We start from the raw sequence: 20,204 nt of genomic DNA, 5'->3' as shown, positions 1-20,204 counted from the left end.
GGAAAAAAAAAAACCAGAAAAAGTTTCTTTCCTGGAGTCCCAAGCAAGGTGTGGGACAGAAGAAGGGATCCAAGTCAGAGCCCTGGGGCTCCGTGGGGCCCGACCCGCTGTCTGAAGTCCCCCTTTCCAGACCATGTCCGGGCCCACCTGGCTCCCCCCGAAGCAGCCGGAGCCCGCTAGAGCCCCTCAGGGGAGAGCGCTCCCCCGAGGGGCCTCAGGGCCTCCCCTGGCCCACGGAGCAGGTAAGGCAGCCCCAGTGAGGCCCAGAGGCCCCCGGGGCCACCAGCGCTCTCAGCTCTGCCTTGCGCCGTCCGCGCCCCACTGAGCAGGCCCCTGCCGCCCCTTCCCCTCCCAGCCCCATTCTCGGACCCCAGGTGCAGGGCCGGGGGTGGGGGGGGGATGAAGAGGGACTCAAGACGTGAGTCCCTCTTCAAGGGTGAAGAGTGGCCTCCATGGGCGTCGTCACCTTGACCTTCCTCATCCCCACCTTGGCTCTCTCTTCCCTCACCCCAGCGCTCCAGCCCCACCCCCGGGTCAATTTTTGCCCCCTCCCATCTGAGCAGTGTTACCAGACCCCCGGGGAACCGGAGGACCGGGGGCTGGCCTGGGTGGGGTGCCACGGAGCACCCCAGCACTCACAGGTGAGCACAGGCACTGGGGGATGGGGTGATTTGGGCCAGGGGGGAGACCGTGGGATTTGCATTTCTCCCTGCTTTTTGCTCCCTCCCCAGGGCCTCCCCCCAGACAGGGGAGGCTTGCGCCCGGGAAGTCTGGATGCTGAGATAGACTCCCTGACCAGCATGCTGGCTGAGTTGGACGGGGGTCGAGGTCACGCCCCGCGGCGGCCTGACCGGCAGGTGACTCCCCTGTCCTGCCCCTGCCCCTGCCCCTGCCCCTTCCGATCCTTGACCCCGCCCCCCCCAAGCCTGGTCCCTACTCTGAATCCCCCCATTCCCAACCCGCCCCTCCCCCCTGCACCCGCCCACAAGCCCCACGTGAGGGATGCTTACTCTGGGCCCTTGTCAAAGCTGGTTCTTGCCTGGGTGCCCCAAGGGGTGGGGGGCTTCCTATAGATGGGTGTCCTGGAAATGGGCCCAGCTCACTCCCACTCTGCGTTTCTCCCCAGGCTTACGAGCCCCCTGAGCCCCCAGCCTACCGCTCAGGGTCAGGCCCCTTGAGGCCGAATGGAGGGGCGCTTCCTCCCCCGCCGCTCCCAGGGTCCCCCTATGGGGCCCCCACTCCGGCCTCCTATGCTACGGCCAGCACCCCCGCCGGCCCTGCCTTCCCTGTGCAAGTGAAAGTGGCACGACCCGTGAGAGGCTGCGGCCCTCCCAGGCGGGGGGCCTCTCAGGCCTCCGGGCCCTCCCCGGGCCCCCACTTTCCTCTCCCAGGCCGAGGTGAAGTCTGGGGGGCTGGCTACAGGAGCCACCGCGAGCCAGGGCCGGGGGTTAAGGAGGAGGCCCCGGGGGTCTCCGGCCCTGCAGGCGCAAGAGGAGGCGGGTATGGGCCCCAGGTAAGCCCTGGGCCCTGGGATTTTGGGTCCATCAAAGACAACTGGATGCTGACTGGGTGGGGTGCAGGGGAGGGGGTGTTAATATTGGAGGTCTGGGATGTTGGGGCTCTGGATCCCCTGTGGATGTGGGGCAGGTCAGGACTAAAAAACGGAGGGGCCTAGATCTACACTCTGGCTGCCAGAGGGGCTCCCCCGGCCCCTGGGCTTGGACTTGTTCTGTGATAAGCTTTCTGGGTAGAATGGTCTGGTCACCCTCAGGACTCTCAGTGACAGCACTGGGAGCTAGAGGTAGGGCCAAACCCCTGAGTCTCACCTCCCAGGTCCCCCTGAGCCAGCCTCCCGAGGAGGAGCTTGAGAGGTTGACCAAGAAGCTGGTGCACGACATGAACCACCCGCCCAGCGGGGAGTACTTCGGTGAGCTGACCCCCGACCTCAGGGAGGTGGGACTGCAGAGTCAGATGGACAGCGGATCCGGCTTCCCGGCCTTTGAGGGGGTTGACCCTGTCCCTCCCCGTCCCCAGGCCGCTGTGGTGGCTGCGGAGAAGACGTGGTCGGGGATGGGGCCGGGGTTGTGGCCCTGGATCGCGTCTTCCACGTGGGCTGCTTTGTGTGTTCTACGTGCCGGGCCCAGCTTCGGGGCCAGCATTTCTACGCCGTGGAGAGGAGGGCGTATTGTGAGAGCTGCTATGTGGTGAGTGGTTGGGGGCCGGGAGGGCTTCCATCCAACTACAATAAATGAGTTGGAAACTAGAGGAATAGGGCTTGAAGCAGGGGAACTGACACTGATAAACGAGAAGAAGGGATGAATGAAGGAAGGAGCTCCACACTGGCTGCTGGAGAAGGACGATATTCCCTCATACGTGTGAAGCATTTATTTATTTTTGGCTGCGCTGGGACTTCGTTGCTGCCAGCCAGCTTTCTCTAGCTGCGGTGCGCGGGCTTTTCATTGCGGTGGCTTCTCTTGTTGCAGACTACGGGGTCTAGAGTGTAGGCTCAGTAGTTGTGGTGCATGGGGTTAGTTGTTCTGAGGCGAATGGGATCTTCCCAGACCAGGGATGGAATTCATGTCCCCTGCCTTGCAGGGCAGATTCTTAACCACTGGACTGCCAGTGAAGTCCCAGGCATTTATTTTAGATTTACAGGAATGTGCTAAATCCCCACAATATCCCAGTGAAGCAGCTACTACTGCTGAAGGAAAATGAAGCTCAGAGAGGTTAAATAACTTGTCCAGGAAGCTGCAGTGCTGGGGTCAGTACTCAGATCTGTTCAAGGTCACCTTTCACTGAATCCCATGCAGGTGGATAGAGAAATAAGATGGATGGGCTGGATGGATGCCTGTAAGGGCTCCTGTGGGTCTCCCCAGCCCCCGACCTTCCTACCCTCTTTCCTGCCAGGCCACCCTGGAGAAGTGCTCCACGTGCTCCCAGCCCATCCTGGACCGGATTCTGCGGGCTATGGGGAAGGCCTACCACCCGGGCTGCTTCACCTGTGTGGTGTGCCACCGCGGCCTCGACGGCATTCCTTTCACTGTGGATGCCACGAGCCAGATCCACTGCATTGAGGACTTCCACAGGTCAGCCGGGTCCCCAGCTTCTGTCTCAGGATGTCTGGGCTGGCCTTTCCCATCTTCCTCATGACTCCTTCCCATTGGAGTACCAGCCTCTCCTGTTTGGCAACCCTGGCTGTGCCTCTTTCTCTCTTTCCCTAAGATCCCAAACTCTTACCTCCCTTTGGTCTCTCCCATCCCCTGCCTTGTCCCGCCTTCTTTGGGATCCACTGTTAGTCCCCTCCAACCCTGGGGCTTGACAGCCTCCTGGGTTCCCTTCCACCCCCAGGAAGTTTGCCCCAAGATGCTCAGTATGTGGTGGGGCCATCATGCCCGAACCAGGTCAGGAGGAGACCGTGCGAATCGTAGCTCTGGATCGCAGTTTTCACATTGGCTGTTACAAGTGTGAGGTAGGGGGGCCTGGGCAACGGTGGGGGGAGGGGAAGGGTTATTGGGGTCCGGGGCACTGGGTGTGGTAAAGCATGATGGAGAAGGATCTCAGGGGTCCGGGCCTGATGGAAAGCTGTTGCTTCTTTCTAAACAGGAGTGTGGGCTGCTGCTCTCCTCTGAGGGTGAGTGTCAGGGCTGCTACCCACTGGATGGGCACATCTTGTGCAAGACCTGCAGTGCCTGGCGGATCCAGGAGCTCTCAGCCACTGTCACCACCGACTGCTGAGTCTCCCCAGGAGCACCTGCTGTGCCCTCCCTTCCCATCCACCACCCTCCCCGACAACTACCTTTATAACTTTGTCACCAAATGCTGTTTCCTTGTCCTTCAGTCACGAAATAACAACCCCGCCAGAGTTTACAAAACACTTTAAAGTCTGTTGTCTCATCTGATACTCTCACATCAACCCAGCACAAGCAGGTTGTGGTGACTGGCCTGCATTTTCACCTGAGAAGTGACTTCCTCAGGTTGCATGGCTCCCAAATGGCAGAACCAAGATCGGAAGGGTCTTCCTAGTCCTGGGTCAGTTTTTTGCAACTCCATTGTACACTCTTTTAAAAGTAGTTTCTGTAGAGATACTCCCCCCTCCCAACCCCGCCACAAGCCCTGGGAACAAGGCTGCAGTATGTGCAAGAAAGGCAGCATTTCCTTAAGTCTTCACACTCAACTCACTGAACAAGGACTTTTTTGTTATCCCTGGGGTGGTGGTGCATTTAATCTGGGGCAGCCCAGATCCTGCTTGGCCGTCAGGCTCACAACCTACAACTGATCTCATCAAGGTGCTGGTTGGGGTCTGCCACTTTTACTTAAAGATCGGGTGCCTTTGTGGAAGAAGAGCAGGAACAATGGGTTTTGCAGGTAGCGCGTACTGACAACCAATAACCACTGGTTCTCTGGTGGGATCACAAAATGGTGGGAAATGCTTTAAAATGGTTGCTGAATCCGCGAAAACGGAAGAGTCCCTAAATCTCTGCCCTGCGCAAGGAGAGGGGAGAACCATTCCTGATGAAGTCGGGGGGGCTCCGCGAGTAAACATAGGGGAAAGCGGCTGAATGCCAACTGGTTTAGACTTCGGACACATCCGGGGAAGCGCGACCCTCGACCTCGGCGGGAGGAAGCGCTCCCTCACGGCCGGGGCGGGGGGAGGGGGCGTCTACCGCCCTCCCCATGCTTGGTCCCGCCCGGCTCCCGTAGTTCCTCTTGCTCGCACAGTTCTCGTCCCGCAGAACGCGCGAGACTTCTGGGTGCCCGCCCCTTCCCATCAGCCCCCGGTGCTCCCCGCCTTTCCCTCTCCGAGTTAGTTCTCCACCAGCCCCTGGTGGATGCAGTTTGTGGTTCCGGGCGCTGGTCTGCGGGTGACGCAGGCGCAGCTCGAGCTGCGCGCGCCGACCGTCCATCTTCGGCTGTCCCGGTTTCTTCGCGTCTATTCGGCCCCGTCGCCAAGAGCGCCCAGTCTCCCTCTTACCCTCCTCGTCGTCCCCGTCGCGCGCCCGAGGCAAGGGGCGGGCCCAGATCTCCCAAAGAACCTGCTGGCTGGACCGCGAGACAAACGGCCGCGACCGCTTCCAGGTGGGGGGAGGGGCCTGGAGCGGCAAGAGCCGGGCTGGGGCGGGAAGCAGGGAGAGGGGCTTGCGAGTGGGCGAGGAGGCCCCTGGGAGCGACTGGAGAGTCGGAGGCCTCCAGCTGCGGGGGCCGAGGCCTTATGATGGCGGGGTCGGCGGAGGGCTGGCCTTTTTGGAGGGAGGCGGGCATGCTGCTGCAAAGGGCGGGTGGGGTGGGGTCCTCTGCTCCTGCCGTCATTGTTGAACGCCCAGATTATCCCTCTCCGGATTCCAGGCCCCCTCAGCCAGAGCCATGGGTGACAGCGATGACGAGTATGATCGAAGGCGCAGGGACAAGTTTAGACGAGAGCGCAGCGACTACGACCGTTCCCGGGAGAGAGATGAAAGACGTCGAGGGGATGATTGGAATGACCGGTAGGACACAATTTTTTCTTAATTTCGGCTCCCTGTTTTATTGTCGGGCATTCAAGTTTCATTGCAGTTTTCTTAAAGCTTTATTTATTAGGTCGAGCCATATGAAATCACTCGTTTTTGACTGTTTCATGTGGTTTGACTTCATTGCTCTATGGCTTAATTTTTGAAATGTTCAGAAGATCAGAGCAACAGAGGTAAGAGTTTGAGTAGGAAAAAGCAGTGTTTGTGTGTGCATTCTATTGTTTGTAAATTATACCCCCAGAAAGTTGACTCAGAAAAAGTAATAATACAGAATTGGCTTGATTGGAGAGGTTATCAGACTAGTTCTCTATCAGGATATAATTAAATTTCTTGTAATAGTGTAGCCTAGAATCAGAAAGAGTTCTTTGAACAGTGATCAGTTCAGTTCAGTTGCTCAGTAGGGTCGGACCCATTGTGACCCCATGGACTGCAGCATACCAGGCTTCCCTGTCCATCACCAACTCCTGGAGATTGCTAAAACTCATGTCCATTGAGTTGGTGATGCCATCGGTGATCCATGGATGGGATTACTTGATTAGGTTTGATGTAGCTAGTGATTTGGAGAAGGCAATGGCATCCCACTCCAGTACTCTTGCCTGGAAAATCCCATGGATGGAGGAGCCTGGTAGGCTGCAGTCCACGAGGTCGCTAAGAGTCGGACAGGACTGAGCGACTTCCCTTTCACTTTTCACTTTCATGCTTTGGAGAAGGAAATGGCAACCCACTCCGGTGTTCTTGCCTGGAGAATCCGAGGGACGGGGGAGCCTGGTGGGCTGCAGTCTCTGGGGTCGCACAGACTCGGACACGACTGAAGTGACTTAGCAGTAGTGATTAGCTTTCTGGGATGTTCTGGAGTAGATTAGAGTTGAGGTTTTTTCTGTTAAATAGTTGATATTTAAAGGAATTGAGGAAGATTTTTATCTAAGGAACATCATAAGTATCTGGTCAGTGAGTTGATATCACAGACTTGATTTGGAAACAGGTTATCAGAAAAAAAGTTTGAGATGGCTTATTGAGTAGCATTTATTCATCTAGTGTCATCTTGAAAAAGAAGTTTAGTAAGTTGTTCAGTGTTTCCCTCAACGTATCTCTTCACTGTGGAGACTGTCTGCGGCACCTTGTTTTCTTTAGTATTTTTCTAAGAAAGTCAGGAGACGCTTTTCCAGTAAGCAGCCTGGGGTGACTTCTAAAAACGGTGCACTATTCACTTGATCCAGAAAACACCACAAAATCATGCAGATCAAGAGGTTCAAATCTTTGTGTTTACTTTAAGAACACTCATGAAACTACCCAGGCAATTAAGGGTGTGCATATCTGAAAAGCCACCAAGTATCTGAAGGCTGTCACTTTAAAGAAGCTGTGTGTGGCATTCCGTCGTAACGGTGGAGTTGGGAGGTGTGCACAGGCCAAGCAGTGAGGCTGGACACAGGGTTGGTGGCCCAAAAAGAGTGCTGACGTTTTACTGCACGTGCTCAAAAATGCAGAGAGTCATGCTGGACTTACAGGCTTAGATGTAGATTCTCTGGTCATTGAGCACATCCAGGTGAACAAAGGCCCAGGGTGCCGTGCAGGACTTACAGAGCTCATGGTCGGGTCAACCTGTACATGAGCTCTCCTTGCCACACTGAGGTGATCCTTACTGAAAAAGAATGGCTTGTTCCTAAACCAGAAGAGGAGGCTGCCCAGAAGTAAAAGATTTCCCAGAAGAACCTGAAGAAAAAACTTCGGCCTGGGAATAAATGCTGCAAAAAATTAAAGCAAATAAAGGTGTAAAAATAATAAAAGAGGACAACCAAATGCATTCTTCTGAATTCTGAAGATGGCCAAGGGATAGTTATTGTCTTTAAGGAGTTGACAGTCAGGGGCTTGGAGTGTGGGGCAAAATGGCCTTGGGTGTATGCTGTAAATGAATATATTTATCTATGAGAGGTCATGATGAAGATGTGAAATGTTGAGGGAACAGATCTGAGGGAGAGGAGAAGTGGTGAAGGTATTGTAGGGGAGGGTGACAGGAAGGGGACACTTAGGAAAGTTTGGAAAGATTAGTGGGAATTCCTCAGACACAGATGGGCTGTACAGCTTGGACTTGGGGACATAATGTTGTTCACAGAAAAGAACATAGGTTCTAGTTTTTTTAGAGTAGTGGTTCTCATAATCCCTCAGAGGTCTGTGAGCCTACAACTGTTTTTTATCTTTTAAAATTTTTGTTCTTTTTTAAAAATTCTTTTTCATTATGCTTTATTACAGAGTACTAGTTTCCTGTGCTATACAGTAAAACTTGTCACTTACCAATTCTATATATAATAGCTTGCACTTGCTAACGCCAAACTCCCGCTCCATTCCTCTCCCCCCTTGGCAGCCACAAGTCTGTCCTGTATGTCTGTGAGTGTTTCTGTTTCATAGATATGTTCATTTGTGTTATGTTTTAGATTCCACGTGTAAGTAACATCATACAGTATTTGTCTTTCTCTTTGAGTCACTTCGCCTCGTGTGGTGATCTCTAGGTCCATCCGTGTTGCTACATGGCGTTGCTTCATTCCTTTTTATGGCTAAGTAGCATTCCTTTCTGAACACCATACACTGTGTTAGTTTATCCATCCCTCTGTAGGCCGTCATTTAGATTGTTTCCATATCTTGGCTGCTGTAAATAGTGCTGCTGTGAACATAGGGTTGCATTTATCTTTCTGACTTACGTACGGTTTTGTCTGAGTGATGCCCAGGAGTAGGCCTTCTCTGGTGGCTCAGACGGTAAAGAATCTGCTTGCGATGTGGGAGATCTGGGTTGGGAAGATCCCATGGAGGAGGGCATGGCAACCCAGTCCAGTATTCTTGCCTGGAGAATCCCCATGGACAGAGGAGCCTGGCGGGCTGCAGTCTGTGGGTTCGAAAAGAGTTGAACATGACGGGGTGACTAAGCAGGATTGCTAGATCATATGGCAAGTGTAATATCAGTCTTCTGAGGAACCTCCATCCTGTTTTCCGTAGTGGCTGCAGACAGCTTACATTCCTGCCAGCAGTGTAGGGGGGAGGTCCCCCTTTCTCTACACCCTCTCCAAGCATTTGTTGTTAGCTCGCAACTTTTTATAGTGATACTAAGGTAGTATTGTTGCTTTCACTGTATTGACACTGTGCCCTAGCAATGGTGAGTAAAACTGCTTTGATTCGCGCTGGTGCCCTAGCCCAAATCACAGCAGTGGCACCGGTGCTTGATAAAAGCTTCATGTACTGTCATTGATGAAGCGATAACAATTGTATTTTATTTTTTTATTTTTTTTATCAATAACAATTTTAAACTTTATTAATTCTTAACTTCTTAATATAGTTTTTAATACATGTGATGAATAGGAAGTATGCATAAAGCACTTCTGCATATTGTATCACCTGGGCTTCCCAGGTGGCGCAGTGGTAAAGAGTCACCTGTAAGGACGGGGCTCGATCCCTGGGTTGGGGATCGAACCCATGGGATTGGAAAGTCCATGGGGTTGAAAAGAATCGGACACGACTGAGCGACTAAGCCTGCACGCCTGTGGTATAGTGGTTATCTTGAGGAGGAGCTTTTGTGGGATTGAGTTGTGAGCTGAGTTAACAGCCCTGATCACTCCTCTCCTGTGAGATGCGTTTTTTTTTTTTTACCTGAATGGACGGCTGTCAAACAGTGCTTATTCATATTTGGGTTTTGGGTAGACATTTAAGAGAACTTGCTACTCTTGTTGTTCAGTCACTATGTCGTGTCCGACTCTGTGACCCCATGGACTGCAGCACGCCAGGCTCCTCTGTCCCCCACTATCTCCCGGAGTGTGCTCAAATTCATATCCATTGAGTTGGTGCTGCTGTCTAACCACTTGTTACTTTAGGGAAAATTGTCAGTTTTGTTGCCAGTAAGAAAGTGGAACTTTGCAGTGAAAACTAAAGTTTGGAAAACTTTTATCTACAATGTCAGTTTGTCAGCTCCCCATTGCTTTAAAGGCTTTTATGGTGAGATAGGTAATGAGATGTGTCAAGGTCCATTAAAAGAGCAAAGAAGAACAATGAACTTTAATGTAGCGGAGTACAAAATGTTCATTGATTTGGTTTCAGATTCCACATTGCAGCTAGCCTTTAAGATAACTATCTCTTGCCAAATTTTGGGGAGTGTCAAAAACAGTGAATAGGGAATTCCCTGGCAGTCCAGTGGTTGGGGACTCTGGGCTGTCACTGCTGAGAGCCCAGGTTGGATTTCTGGTTGGGGAACTAAGATCTCGAAAGCTGCATGGCACAGCCAAACCAAACAGAATATCCCCAATAATCTGAAAAGGTTATTAAAGTACTCCCTTTTTCAAGTACATATCACTGTGTACTTCACATTTTCCAACCAAACAACGTATCTTAACAGGTTGAATGGAGACGTATATACTGTGAGAATCCAGTTGTCTCCTTTAAAATTAAGCCAGACCTTGAAAAAATTTGTAAATGAAAAAACGCAGTGCGACTTTTTTCACAGAATTTTTTATTGGAAAATAGCCATTTCGTGTACAAATATATAATTCGTATTACTGTGTGATTTCAAAGTTAATAGTCTTTTTCTGTGTTGATTTTGAATACAGTTAAATGTTGATAAATATAACTCATACAAGCAAAAGCTCTTTAATTTTTAAGAGTGTAAGGAGGTCGTCCCAAGACTGAAAAGTTTGAGAACTACTGGGTTATAGCAGAGGATTTTCCTTTGTTAAGATGCAGATGGGGTTCACTGGTGATTGGTAGAGAATCTGGAATGGTCGCCAGGAACCAAAGTTTTGAATTTAAGCAAGGGCATGACATGTTCACATTTTGTTTGAGAAAGAGCCCTGTGACCTTGGAGAGGAGGAAGGGGAGAGACCAGAGGTAGGGAATACGAACCAAGGCTGCACTTAAAAGGAGAAGTGGCCGGGACCAGGGCACATAGACCTGGCTGAGTTTATGGGAATGGCAGGGGAAAGAACAGCCTTCGTTGCGTTTGAGGCAGAGAGTTAATAAGCTGATAACAAGTTAGCGGTGAGAGTGACCCTTGGTAACTGGATGCGGGGCAGTCTGTTGGTGCAGCCGAAAGTGGGAAGCTGTGGGTCGGGGGCGGCAAGTTTGGGCCCATAGCGATGGAAATAACAGGCTTGATTCTGGTCATGTTGAATTGGAGGTGGCAATAATAGAAGGGGTTGGTAACATTGCTCTGGAGTTCAGAAAAAAGGCCAGGCTGGAGGAAGAGTTGACGAGCCATCAGCTTGTGGGTAGTGGCTGAAGTGGTGGAAGTAGACAAGTCTTTCCGCTTAGAGGGTTCTTTTGGAATACAGTTTGCAGCTTTTAGTCTGGATGTACTCAGATCCAGTACTTCAGCTACCTGATGCAAAGAGCCAACTCATTGGAAAAAACCTTGATGCTGGGAAAGATTCAAGGCCAAAGTAGAAGGGGCAGCAGAGGGTGAGAAGGTTAGAGAGCATCACCGACTCAGTGGACATGAATTTGAGCAAACTAAGAGATAGTGAAGGACAGAGGGGCCTGGCGTGCTGCAGTCCACGAGGTTGCAGAGTTGGACACGACTTAGCGACTGAACAACAACTCAGATAGGATAGAAAGAGCCCGTCCAGGAGTGTGGTCTTGGGATACCCAGCTGTGTTGTCGTATTTACCGCCGCTTGTTCTTACCTCCAGAGAGTGGGACCGGGGCCGGGAGCGCCGCAGTCGGGGCGAATATCGTGACTATGACCGGAATCGGCGGGAGCGCTTCTCGCCTCCACGGCACGAGCTCAGCCCCCCGCAGAAGCGCATGCGGCGAGACTGGTGAGATGGCGACAGCCTCTGTCCTCTCTCCGGGCCTCGGCTCTCCCCCCTCACTTCTGCTGAGAACTTTCTCGGTCGTTTCCTTTGCTCAGACTTCCCCTCAAGTCATCTCTTTTGGTCCCTTTAAGCCCTTGTGGGAGAGACCGCAGTCCACGTGCACCCCCCTTCGGTCCCGTCCTCTGTCCTCTGGAGAGCTGCTTGCCTTCTCCGCCTGACTTTTGTGTCCCCCACCCTCAGGGATGAGCACAGCTCTGACCCATACCACAGTGGCTATGAGATGCCCTATGCTGGGGGGGGTGGGGGCCCAGCTTATGGCCCCCCTCAGCCCTGGGGCCACCCAGACGTCCACATCGTGCAGCACCCTGTTCTGCCTATCCAGGCCAGGTGAGACCTGCGCTTCAGGGGGGGCCCGGGAGAAGGGGGTCCACATTTGGGGATGGATTGGGGTGGCTGAAGCCAGGAGAATTGGGTTGGGCACACAAGAGCACCAGTGGGCGGTGGCAGCTGTTGGTACCTCGGGGTGATGGTCTTGGTGGGCAAAGGGAGAGGGCAGCTGGCTGCCTTGGCCCCCCCCCATTCTCCCACCCTCTTCCCCCACATTGAAGACTTCCTGACCAGCGTGTCCCCCCGCCCCCACAGGCTGGGCAGCATAGCAGAGATCGACCTGGGCGTGCCGCCCCCTGTGATGAAGACCTTCAAGGAGTTCCTCCTGTCCCTGGATGATGCTGTGGACGAGACCGAGGCGGTCAAGCGCTACAACGACTACAAGCTGGACTTCCGGAGGCAGCAGATGCAGGACTTCTTCCTGGCTCACAAGGATGAGGAGTGGTGAGTGCCCCTCCTCGCCTACCGTCTTGTCCCTGGCATGTTTCCCCTGGCCCTGCCAGTGGGGCCTGCAGCCCGGTGCTCTCCCCATCTCCCCCAGTCCAGCACTTCTGGGGGCGGGGGAGGGGAGTGTGCCAGCCCTGGCCGATGGGTCTCCTCACCTCCACGTCCGCCACGGCCCCCCACCCCTCCCCCACCCCAATCTCCCTTCCCGCCGTCCTCGGTGAGTGAGCCACCTCCAGGCAGCTGGCCAGAGCCACCTGTTCCTCTGGGGCGGCAGACACACCGCCTCCCCCTTGCGTTTGGGGTCACCGCCATCCCTGATCGCTGGGACCCTGTGTGGCGGTGGCGTCCTCCCAAAAGCAACGAGTGAAACCAGACAAGAAAAGCAAAGCTCTCAGGATCGTTTGACAGAAAAAGAATTTTGATTTTTTTCCTTTTGTGGATGTTTTAATTTTAATCAACCATCTTTTCCCCCCTTCCTGCTCCTCCTCCTCCTCATCCTCTTTCTGCTCCTCCTCCTTGAAAAGAGCCAGAACTGGGAACTACACCCGCTCATCGACGGAGCTCGGAGCAAACCCACCTCCACCCCCACCATACCCAGCCCATACATGAGCCCCCTGGGCTGACCGCGCTGCCCGGGCCAGGCAGACAGGCAGGGCACCGTTGTGCACAATGCAGCGGTTTAGCTGAATGTGATTGCTCAGGCAGCTAGTCAGTCAGGGCCCCCACCGCGGAGTCCCGCGGGGGTGGGGCACCCGGGCCGGGCGCCCCAGCCAGGAGCCAGCCGGTGGCCCACCAGCCAGCATGGGCCCTGGGCGCGGCTAGTTAAATCTTGAGCTCTGTTTGACCAAGCGGCCAAGGTAAAGATCCTGGAGGTGACGCCTGCGGCTTTCCCTTCCTCTTCTGCTCAGCTGTGGTTCTGTTCTGTCCCTGTCTCCTCTTTCTTCTTAACCCATGTCTTTGTCTTCCTCACTCATAGACCTGTCATTCTTTCTCTGTCCCCGTTCTTGCTCCTGTCTGACATTTCTTTCCACTGGGGTTTTGTTTTTTTCCTAGTTTTCGTTTAGTCTTTAGTTTTCCTCCTTGTTTTTGTTCTGGGACTTTCTCACACTTTGCCCTTTCTTCTTTGCATATCCTAATTTCTTTTGTCCTCCCCGCCCTCTCCTGCCCAGGGTCCTATTTTAAGTGTTTTCTTTTTCATGCTCTAACCTAACCCTCCATCCCTGTCCTCTCTTGACCCCTGTGGGCAGTACCTGAGGTTATAAGGGCACTTCAGTTTCTCCCTTTGGTCTTTCCCTGTCCCTTCACCAGCTGCTTATCTTCCCTAGCGGGGAGAAAGGTGTCCTGCCTTTTGTGGCTTTTCCTTTCTGGTGATTTCAGGTTTCCCTGTCTTCCACCAAGGGATGGAGGGAGCTGGTGGGAGCAGTCCTTTTAATGATTCTAGTTTGGGGTTGGCAAGGAGAGGGAGGTTCTTTGGGACCTACTATTTCTTTAGTGGTACTTTGGGAAGCTGTGGGAAACTACACTCCTTAAAATTGGTGTTTCCCAGACATTTTGGGCAGTCATTCTGCCCCCAGCCCTGACTCCCCCTGTAGTCATACTCTTTCCAAATCTAGAGCTCTTAGTTCTTGGCTCTCCCCCAGATCTTCTCAGAGCCTAACCTCTGGTTCCTTTCGGGGGGTTTGGGTGGTTCAGGTGCACCCCCTCCCCTGATCCACTGTTATGACCGTCTGTGGGTGTGAGAGGATGGGGGCTGTGCCCTGACTTTCCCGGGCCCCTCCCCATGTCCTGGCTCTGGCCTCCAGTGACTGTTTGGCTCTTCCCTCCCCACCTCCTTCTCAGGTTTCGGTCTAAGTACCACCCAGATGAGGTGGGGAAGCGTCGGCAGGAGGCCCGAGGGGCCCTGCAAAACCGACTAAGGGTGTTCCTGTCCCTCATGGAGAGTGGCTGGTTTGATAATCTTCTGCTGGACATAGACAAAGCTGACGCCATTGTCAAGATGCTGGATGCAGGTGTGTGGATTGGGAGGGGTGGACTTGTCTGGTGACCAGGGTCTTGGCTGAAGATGAAAATTGACAGAAAGCCAGAGGCAGAAGGCCAGGACCCTTGGAATGTGACCTCTGCTCCCTGTGTTGGTAGCTGTGATTAAGATGGAAGGAGGTACAGAGAATGATCTGCGGATCCTGGAGCAGGAGGAGGAGGAGGAGCAGGCAGGAAAGCCTGGGGAGCCCAACAAGAAAGAGGAAAGCCGGGTCGGACCAGGCCTGGGTGATGGAGAGCGCAAGGCCAACGAAAAGGATGACAAGAAAGAAGATGGCAAACAGGTCTCAGTGCTGGGGCTTCTGGCGCTGTCTGTGAGGCCTGGAGGGCGGGAAATGGAGCCACTTTAGGGTGTTGGGTATTGGGTGGGCGAGAGGCAAACTTGTGGACTGAGCTGCTGGAGAGTTGGCAGGGCTCTCTGAAAAAGGCTGAAGGAGAGAATGATGTTCCTGGTGATTTGTCTCTACCTATAGGCTGAAAATGAGAGTTCCAGTGATGACAAAATTAAGAAATCTGAAGGTGATGGGGACAAAGAAGAGAAGAAGGAAGACTCTGAGAAAGAAGCCAAAAAGGTAGGTTCTCGCTTGGATAAGGCCGCAGTCGGGGCTGGGTCCTGGTTCCTGACTCCCCCCTTGCTGTGGGTCTCACAGAGCAGCAAGAAGCGGAACAGGAAGCACAGTGGCGATGACAGCTTTGACGAAGGCAGTGTGTCCGAGTCGGAGTCAGAGTCTGAGAGTGGCCAGGCCGAGGAGGAGAAGGAGGAGGCTGGTAGGTCTTATTTTCAGTCTCTTGCTACTGATGGTGCTGGGGAGGGTGAGGGGGCTGGTGTGGAGGCGAGAGGTGGGTGAAATTGATAAGGAGGGGACCTTTTGGGAGAGACTGGTTGGGGGAGGCGTAACAACTTCTTTTGGAGAAGGAAATGGCAACCCACTCCAGTATCCTTGCCTGGAGAATCTGATGGACAGAGGAGCCTGGTAGGCTGCAGTCCACGGGGTCGCAGAGTCGGACACGACTGAGCGACTTTACTCACTAACAACTTCTCTATTCTCCCTTCACCCAACAACAAATTTTTGCTGACTCCCACTGCTCCCTGCATAGATGAAACACTCAAGGAAAAGGAGAAGCCCAAGGAAGAAGAGAGGGAGAAGCCTAAGGATGCCCCTGGGCTGGAATGCAAACCCCGACCCCTGCATAAGACGTGCTCTCTCTTCATGCGCAACATCGCGCCCAACATCTCCCGGGCTGAGATCATTTCTGTGAGTGTGGGCAGGGGTGACACCTAGGCTTTGGGTGGGGATGGCAGGGGGATGAGAACCTGGCGCTGCTTCTGATGCACACACACCCCTGTTTCTCTAACAGGGAAGCCCCTTCCCCCTGGGCCCACGGCCTCCAGAGAGGCCAGCCCTGACTGCAGCATTTGCTTTCAGCTGCTGCTGTTCTTAAGCCCTTGTATTGTTTTTTCCTAGTCCAAGGATAGATGAAAAGGCAGTTCCCCAGGGTTCTAAGGACATAGGGATTGGAGGAAGAAGTAAATTGTTGAATCACTAGGTAGGGTTTCTGTTTCTGCTTTTACAGCTTTGTAAACGATATCCAGGCTTTATGCGTGTGGCGTTATCGGAGCCCCAGCCGGAGAGGAGGTGAGGAAGGTGGGAGGTGTGACCCTGGACACCTTGGGGAAAAGCTTTAGGGAAGATGAGTGGCCAGCATCACCTCCATCCCAGGATTATGTGGGCATTTTCTTGTTCAGGTTTTTCCGCCGTGGTTGGGTGACCTTTGACCGCAGCGTGAACATTAAGGAGATCTGTTGGAACCTGCAGAATATCCGAGTGAGTGCTGGGAGTGGGGCTGTTGAGGAAGAGAAAGTAGGGCCTTGCATGCTCCGCACAGTCTTGTTCCTTTGTTCATTGACGGCTCCATCCATCCAGTCTTTATTTCATCCATTTTGCCTGCTCACGTGGACTGCATGCAGTTGTCTCTGGGTGTGGCCCTAAGACTGTTGGAGTGAGCAAGACATCCTGGTCCCTGTACACAGGGGCTCGGTCTGATCACTAGTGTGCTCGTGGGGCCAGTCTTCTAGTGGCTCTTCTCGGGCAAGTGTTGCTAAGCTTTCGGTCCCCTCCAGCTCCGGGAGTGTGAGCTGAGCCCTGGTGTAAACAGAGACCTCACTCGTCGTGTCCGCAACATCAACGGCATCACCCAGCACAAGCAGATCGTGCGCAACGACATCAAGCTGGCAGCCAAGCTGGTCCACACACTGGACGACAGGACCCAGCTCTGGGCCCCGGAGCCCGGGACTCCTGCCCTGCCAGCGGTCAGTGACTCCTCGGGGAGCTTTTTACCACCTCGTCAGCTATGGGCACCTCTGGCCTTACCTGATCTGTAGCATTGACCCCTTTTACCCACCCACGTCTTTGCCCTTCTCCTGGGCAGCACCTTCAGCTCCAATGAAACAGATTGATGTTAGTGATTATTTATGGGCTAAGGCAGAACAGACGTGTAAATGTAATATTTATTATAAATATAGTATTCTATAAAATATTATATTGAAATATAACAACGGAGAGGTAACAGGCCAGCTGAGTCCTGAGCTCCTTTCTGCCCCACTTGGCCTTTTCAAATGCAAAGGTTCCTAGGCTGCCCTGAAGAGTTTTGTCTGCCTCTCTCACCTCACCTCTCACCCTTCCAGAGTCTGCCCTCACAGAACCCGATCTTGAAGAATATCACTGACTACCTGATTGAGGAGGTGAGCGCTGAGGAGGAGGAGCTGCTGGGGAGCAGTGGGGGGGCCCCTCCTGAGGAGCCTCCGAAGGAAGGGAACCCTGCAGAGATCAACGTGGAGCGGGATGAGAAGCTGATCAAGGTGCCAGTGGGAGCGGAGCGTGGGGCGTGGGAGAGCCTGGCTCAGGCGGTAAAGGGGGAAGAGTGATGAACTCACCGCTTCTCATGTTTCTTAGGTTTTGGACAAGCTCCTTCTCTATTTGCGCATCGTGCACTCCCTGGATTATTATAACACGTGCGAGTACCCCAACGAGGATGAAATGCCCAACCGTTGTGGCATCATCCACGTTCGGGGGCCCATGCCACCCAACCGCATCAGTCATGGGGAAGGTGAGTTCCCCGCTCCCCATCCTGGTTTCTCTTGCTCTCCGCTGCCTCTGGCCTTGGTTCTGCCCTGGTAGTAGTGCTCTGCCACCCTCTCCTCCAATCCCCTCCTCCTGGCTCCTTTCTCCAACCTGCTCCTGTCTGTACCCCAACCATAGTCCTAGAGTGGCAGAAGACATTTGAGGAGAAACTGACTCCGCTGCTGAGTGTGCGAGAATCTCTCTCAGAGGAAGAGGCCCAGAAGATGGGTCGCAAAGACCCTGAACAGGAAGTGGAAAAGTTTGTGACCTCCAACACCCAGGAACTGGGCAAGGATAAGTGGCTATGCCCTCTCAGTGGCAAGAAATTCAAGGTCTGTGATGACAATTATGTTGTTAGAACAATGGGAAGAGAGGGTTGAGCCAGGAAGCCTCTTCAAGCCTGGGGAGGAAGTGTTCACTGGGATTGGAGAGGGGAGGACTGTCCTTGAAGATTGGGTCTGGGCAGCAAGGGAGCCCACACTGTTCAGTCTGTCCTAATCCCCTCTTCTCTTCGCCCAGGGCCCCGAGTTTGTACGTAAACATATCTTCAATAAGCATGCAGAAAAGATTGAGGAAGTGAAGAAGGAGGTAGCCTTTTTTAACAACTTTCTCACTGATGCCAAGCGCCCTGCTCTGCCTGAGATCAAGCCAGCTCAGCCACCAGGCCCTGCCCAGAGTAAGATACGATCCATGAGGGTCTGCCCCATTCTCTGTCCCTTGACTGTTCAAAGACTCCTGGTTCTAACTGGTGAGACCTAAGTTTCTACCCCAGTCTCAGGCCATATTACTAAAAGCGCATTCATTGTCTTCCTCCCCCGCCCCCTCCCCCGCAGTAATTCATGTTCCTGTCCTTGTTGTACTCCCCCCAGGTCTGACCCCGGGACTTCCCTACCCACACCAGACTCCCCAGGGCCTGATGCCCTATGGTCAGCCCAGGCCCCCCATCTTGGGCTATGGAGGTAAGTGTAAGAGGGAGTTGAAGGACTTGAACTGGGGCTGGGAGAAAGAAAACTTAGGGTATAGTTGAGGTCACAGCGTTTCAACTCTGTACTGATCTTTTTCCTAGCTGGTGCTGTTCGCCCTGCAGTCCCCACAGGAGGACCCCCATACCCCCATGCTCCCTATGGTGCTGGCCGAGGGAACTATGATGCTTTCCGAGGCCAGGGAGGTTACCCTGGGAAACCTCGAAACAGGTGAGAATGGGATAAGATGGTTACGTTTTCTTGGTCCTCTGCAAACTTCCTTTCAGAGACCCTCAACTCTAACCCTGTCTTAACTCTTTCTGACCGCACAGGATGGTCCGTGGAGACCCACGGGCCATTGTGGAATACCGTGACCTGGATGCTCCAGATGATGTGGACTTCTTTTGACTCACCTACTTTTCCTCACTCCTGGTATCATCTGTACTTGTGACTGCCTTGTCTTATCCAGCTCTGAGAAGTTTTTGTACGTTCAGCCCTACTGCCAGTAAAAGCACTTGCGTGGTGACTCTTGGCTTAGTATATATGAAGTGTTCATTGCTCAGTCGTGTCTGATTCTTTGTGACCCCATGGACTGTAGCCCACCAGGCTCTTCTGTCCATGGATTTCTCCAGGCAAGAATACTGGAGTGGCTTGCCATGCTCTTCTCCAGGGGACCTTCCTGACCTAGGGATCAGACCTGGGTTCTTGCATTGCAGGCAGAATATATGTATGTGTATGTGTGTGTGTGTGTGTGTATATATATATATATATATATAGTACAACATAGACCTCCCCAAATTCTCCCCCAAAATTGCTGGGGCCATGGTTAGCTGGGTCTTGCCACTTTATTGACAACAAAGGTCTCAGGCTTTGCTGGGACTTCCTGGGGGTCTGACATTAGGCAGCCTCTGCCTTTGAGATGAGGGTGGATGAATGTACAGGGCTAGAGGCTGCTCAGTGCTGGGAACTTAGCCTCAGTCCAGGGCACGGTTCTGCTCTTCGGAGTTACAGCTGGTCATACACAGGTTGTAGAAGGAGTGGGGGTCAAAGGCTGTGCTTACCTCTTGCCAGCCCACCCAACCAGCAGCCTGTAGTTCACTGGGGTTCTTCGGAGCACCCCAGCAGTGAGGGTCCAACACCAGGACGTAAGCTTCGGTGCCTGGGCCCAGGCATACTCCCAGCAAGGCCTTGGACTGGGCATCTGCATCTCCGCCAACCATTACAGGCCCCCCACCCCCCGCGAAGTGGGAGTACAGCCTCTCCAGTTCCCCGTGAAGCCCTGCTCCACGGGGAACGTGACACAGCCGCCCTTGGGGCCCCCCGAAGTGGTCCAGGCAGAGGCTGGCTTCTACACAGCCGATCCAGCTCTGAGAGCCCCGGAACCCGGGGGGCTTGTCGCCCATGTCCTCCAGGGCCGCCTGCACTGCACCCAGTTCGGGTACACCCACGGGCAGGCCCTCTGGCCATGAGAACAGCGTCTGCAGAGTGCGGTAGCCACATCCCCAGCCGCGGTCGTCCACTCCGTCGCAGCCGTAGTGGTAGTAGAGGTAGTGGCCCGAGAGGAGGGCCAGGCGGGTGGGGCCGCGGCCGGGCAGGGCCAGGCCCAGATGGACGTCCTTCAGTAGCTCCAGGACGGTGGGCGGGAGCGGCGGTTGTTGGGCCAGGCAGGTGCGTCCTCCAGGCAGCGAGGCGCGAACTCCAGGTTCCAGCGCTCCTTCTCCGCCCCGAGTCTAGGGCTGACCGCAGGCAGCACCGGCGCAAGGGCCCTGGGATCGCTCGTCCGGCCCCTGGTAGCAGCGCATGGCGCGATCGCGGCGGTGAAGACCAAGCAGGTCCTCGGGTCTCCCACAATGCACCGCCGCGCCCGCGCCGCCGGCCTCACTGCGCAGGCGTGAGCTCCTACTCGCCGGCGGGCCCTACCGGCTGCGGCTGGGAAGACGGTACGCTGCGCCCAGCTTC

The 20,204-nt window shown here is 54.0% G+C and overlaps 3 protein-coding genes across 5 annotated transcripts; 2 read left to right on the top strand and 1 right to left on the bottom strand.

The window, feature by feature from the left end:
• The first annotated feature begins 15 nt into the window (after nt 1-15).
• On the top strand, nt 16-3,874 carry TRIP6 (thyroid hormone receptor interactor 6). 2 transcript variants are annotated; one of them, NM_001035469.1, is given in 9 exon segments: nt 30-242; nt 514-641; nt 732-857; nt 1,127-1,513; nt 1,834-1,927; nt 2,035-2,204; nt 2,908-3,086; nt 3,349-3,469; nt 3,604-3,867. In NM_001035469.1, coding segments are annotated over 9 exon segments (1,446 nt in total). In that variant the 5' UTR covers nt 30-133; the 3' UTR covers nt 3,736-3,867.
• Nucleotides 3,875-4,784: 910 nt separating this feature from the next.
• On the top strand, nt 4,785-18,771 carry SRRT (serrate, RNA effector molecule). 2 transcript variants are annotated; one of them, NM_001083708.1, is given in 20 exon segments: nt 4,785-5,076; nt 5,344-5,483; nt 11,165-11,293; nt 11,531-11,677; nt 11,933-12,121; nt 13,964-14,133; nt 14,261-14,445; nt 14,635-14,733; nt 14,812-14,929; nt 15,260-15,417; nt 15,737-15,798; nt 15,909-15,987; nt 16,284-16,472; nt 16,848-17,021; nt 17,116-17,269; nt 17,422-17,615; nt 17,803-17,959; nt 18,141-18,242; nt 18,350-18,476; nt 18,578-18,771. In NM_001083708.1, coding segments are annotated over 19 exon segments (2,631 nt in total). In that variant the 5' UTR covers nt 4,785-5,076; nt 5,344-5,361; the 3' UTR covers nt 18,654-18,771.
• A 300-nt stretch (nt 18,772-19,071) lies between these two features.
• Nucleotides 19,072-20,092, bottom strand: UFSP1 (UFM1 specific peptidase 1). The gene has a single exon (XM_002698202.6). The coding sequence runs from the start codon at nt 19,646-19,648 to the stop codon at nt 19,220-19,222; it is 429 nt and encodes a 142-aa protein (XP_002698248.1). The 5' UTR covers nt 19,649-20,092; the 3' UTR covers nt 19,072-19,219.
• Between the last annotated feature and the right edge of the window lie 112 nt (nt 20,093-20,204).

The sequence above is a fragment of the Bos taurus genome, chromosome 25 (assembly GCF_002263795.3).
Source record: "Bos taurus isolate L1 Dominette 01449 registration number 42190680 breed Hereford chromosome 25, ARS-UCD2.0, whole genome shotgun sequence".
Lineage (NCBI taxonomy): Eukaryota > Metazoa > Chordata > Mammalia > Artiodactyla > Bovidae > Bos > Bos taurus.
The sequence above is the reverse complement of the archived record's forward strand: the minus strand, read 5'-3'. Positions and strand labels throughout refer to the sequence as shown.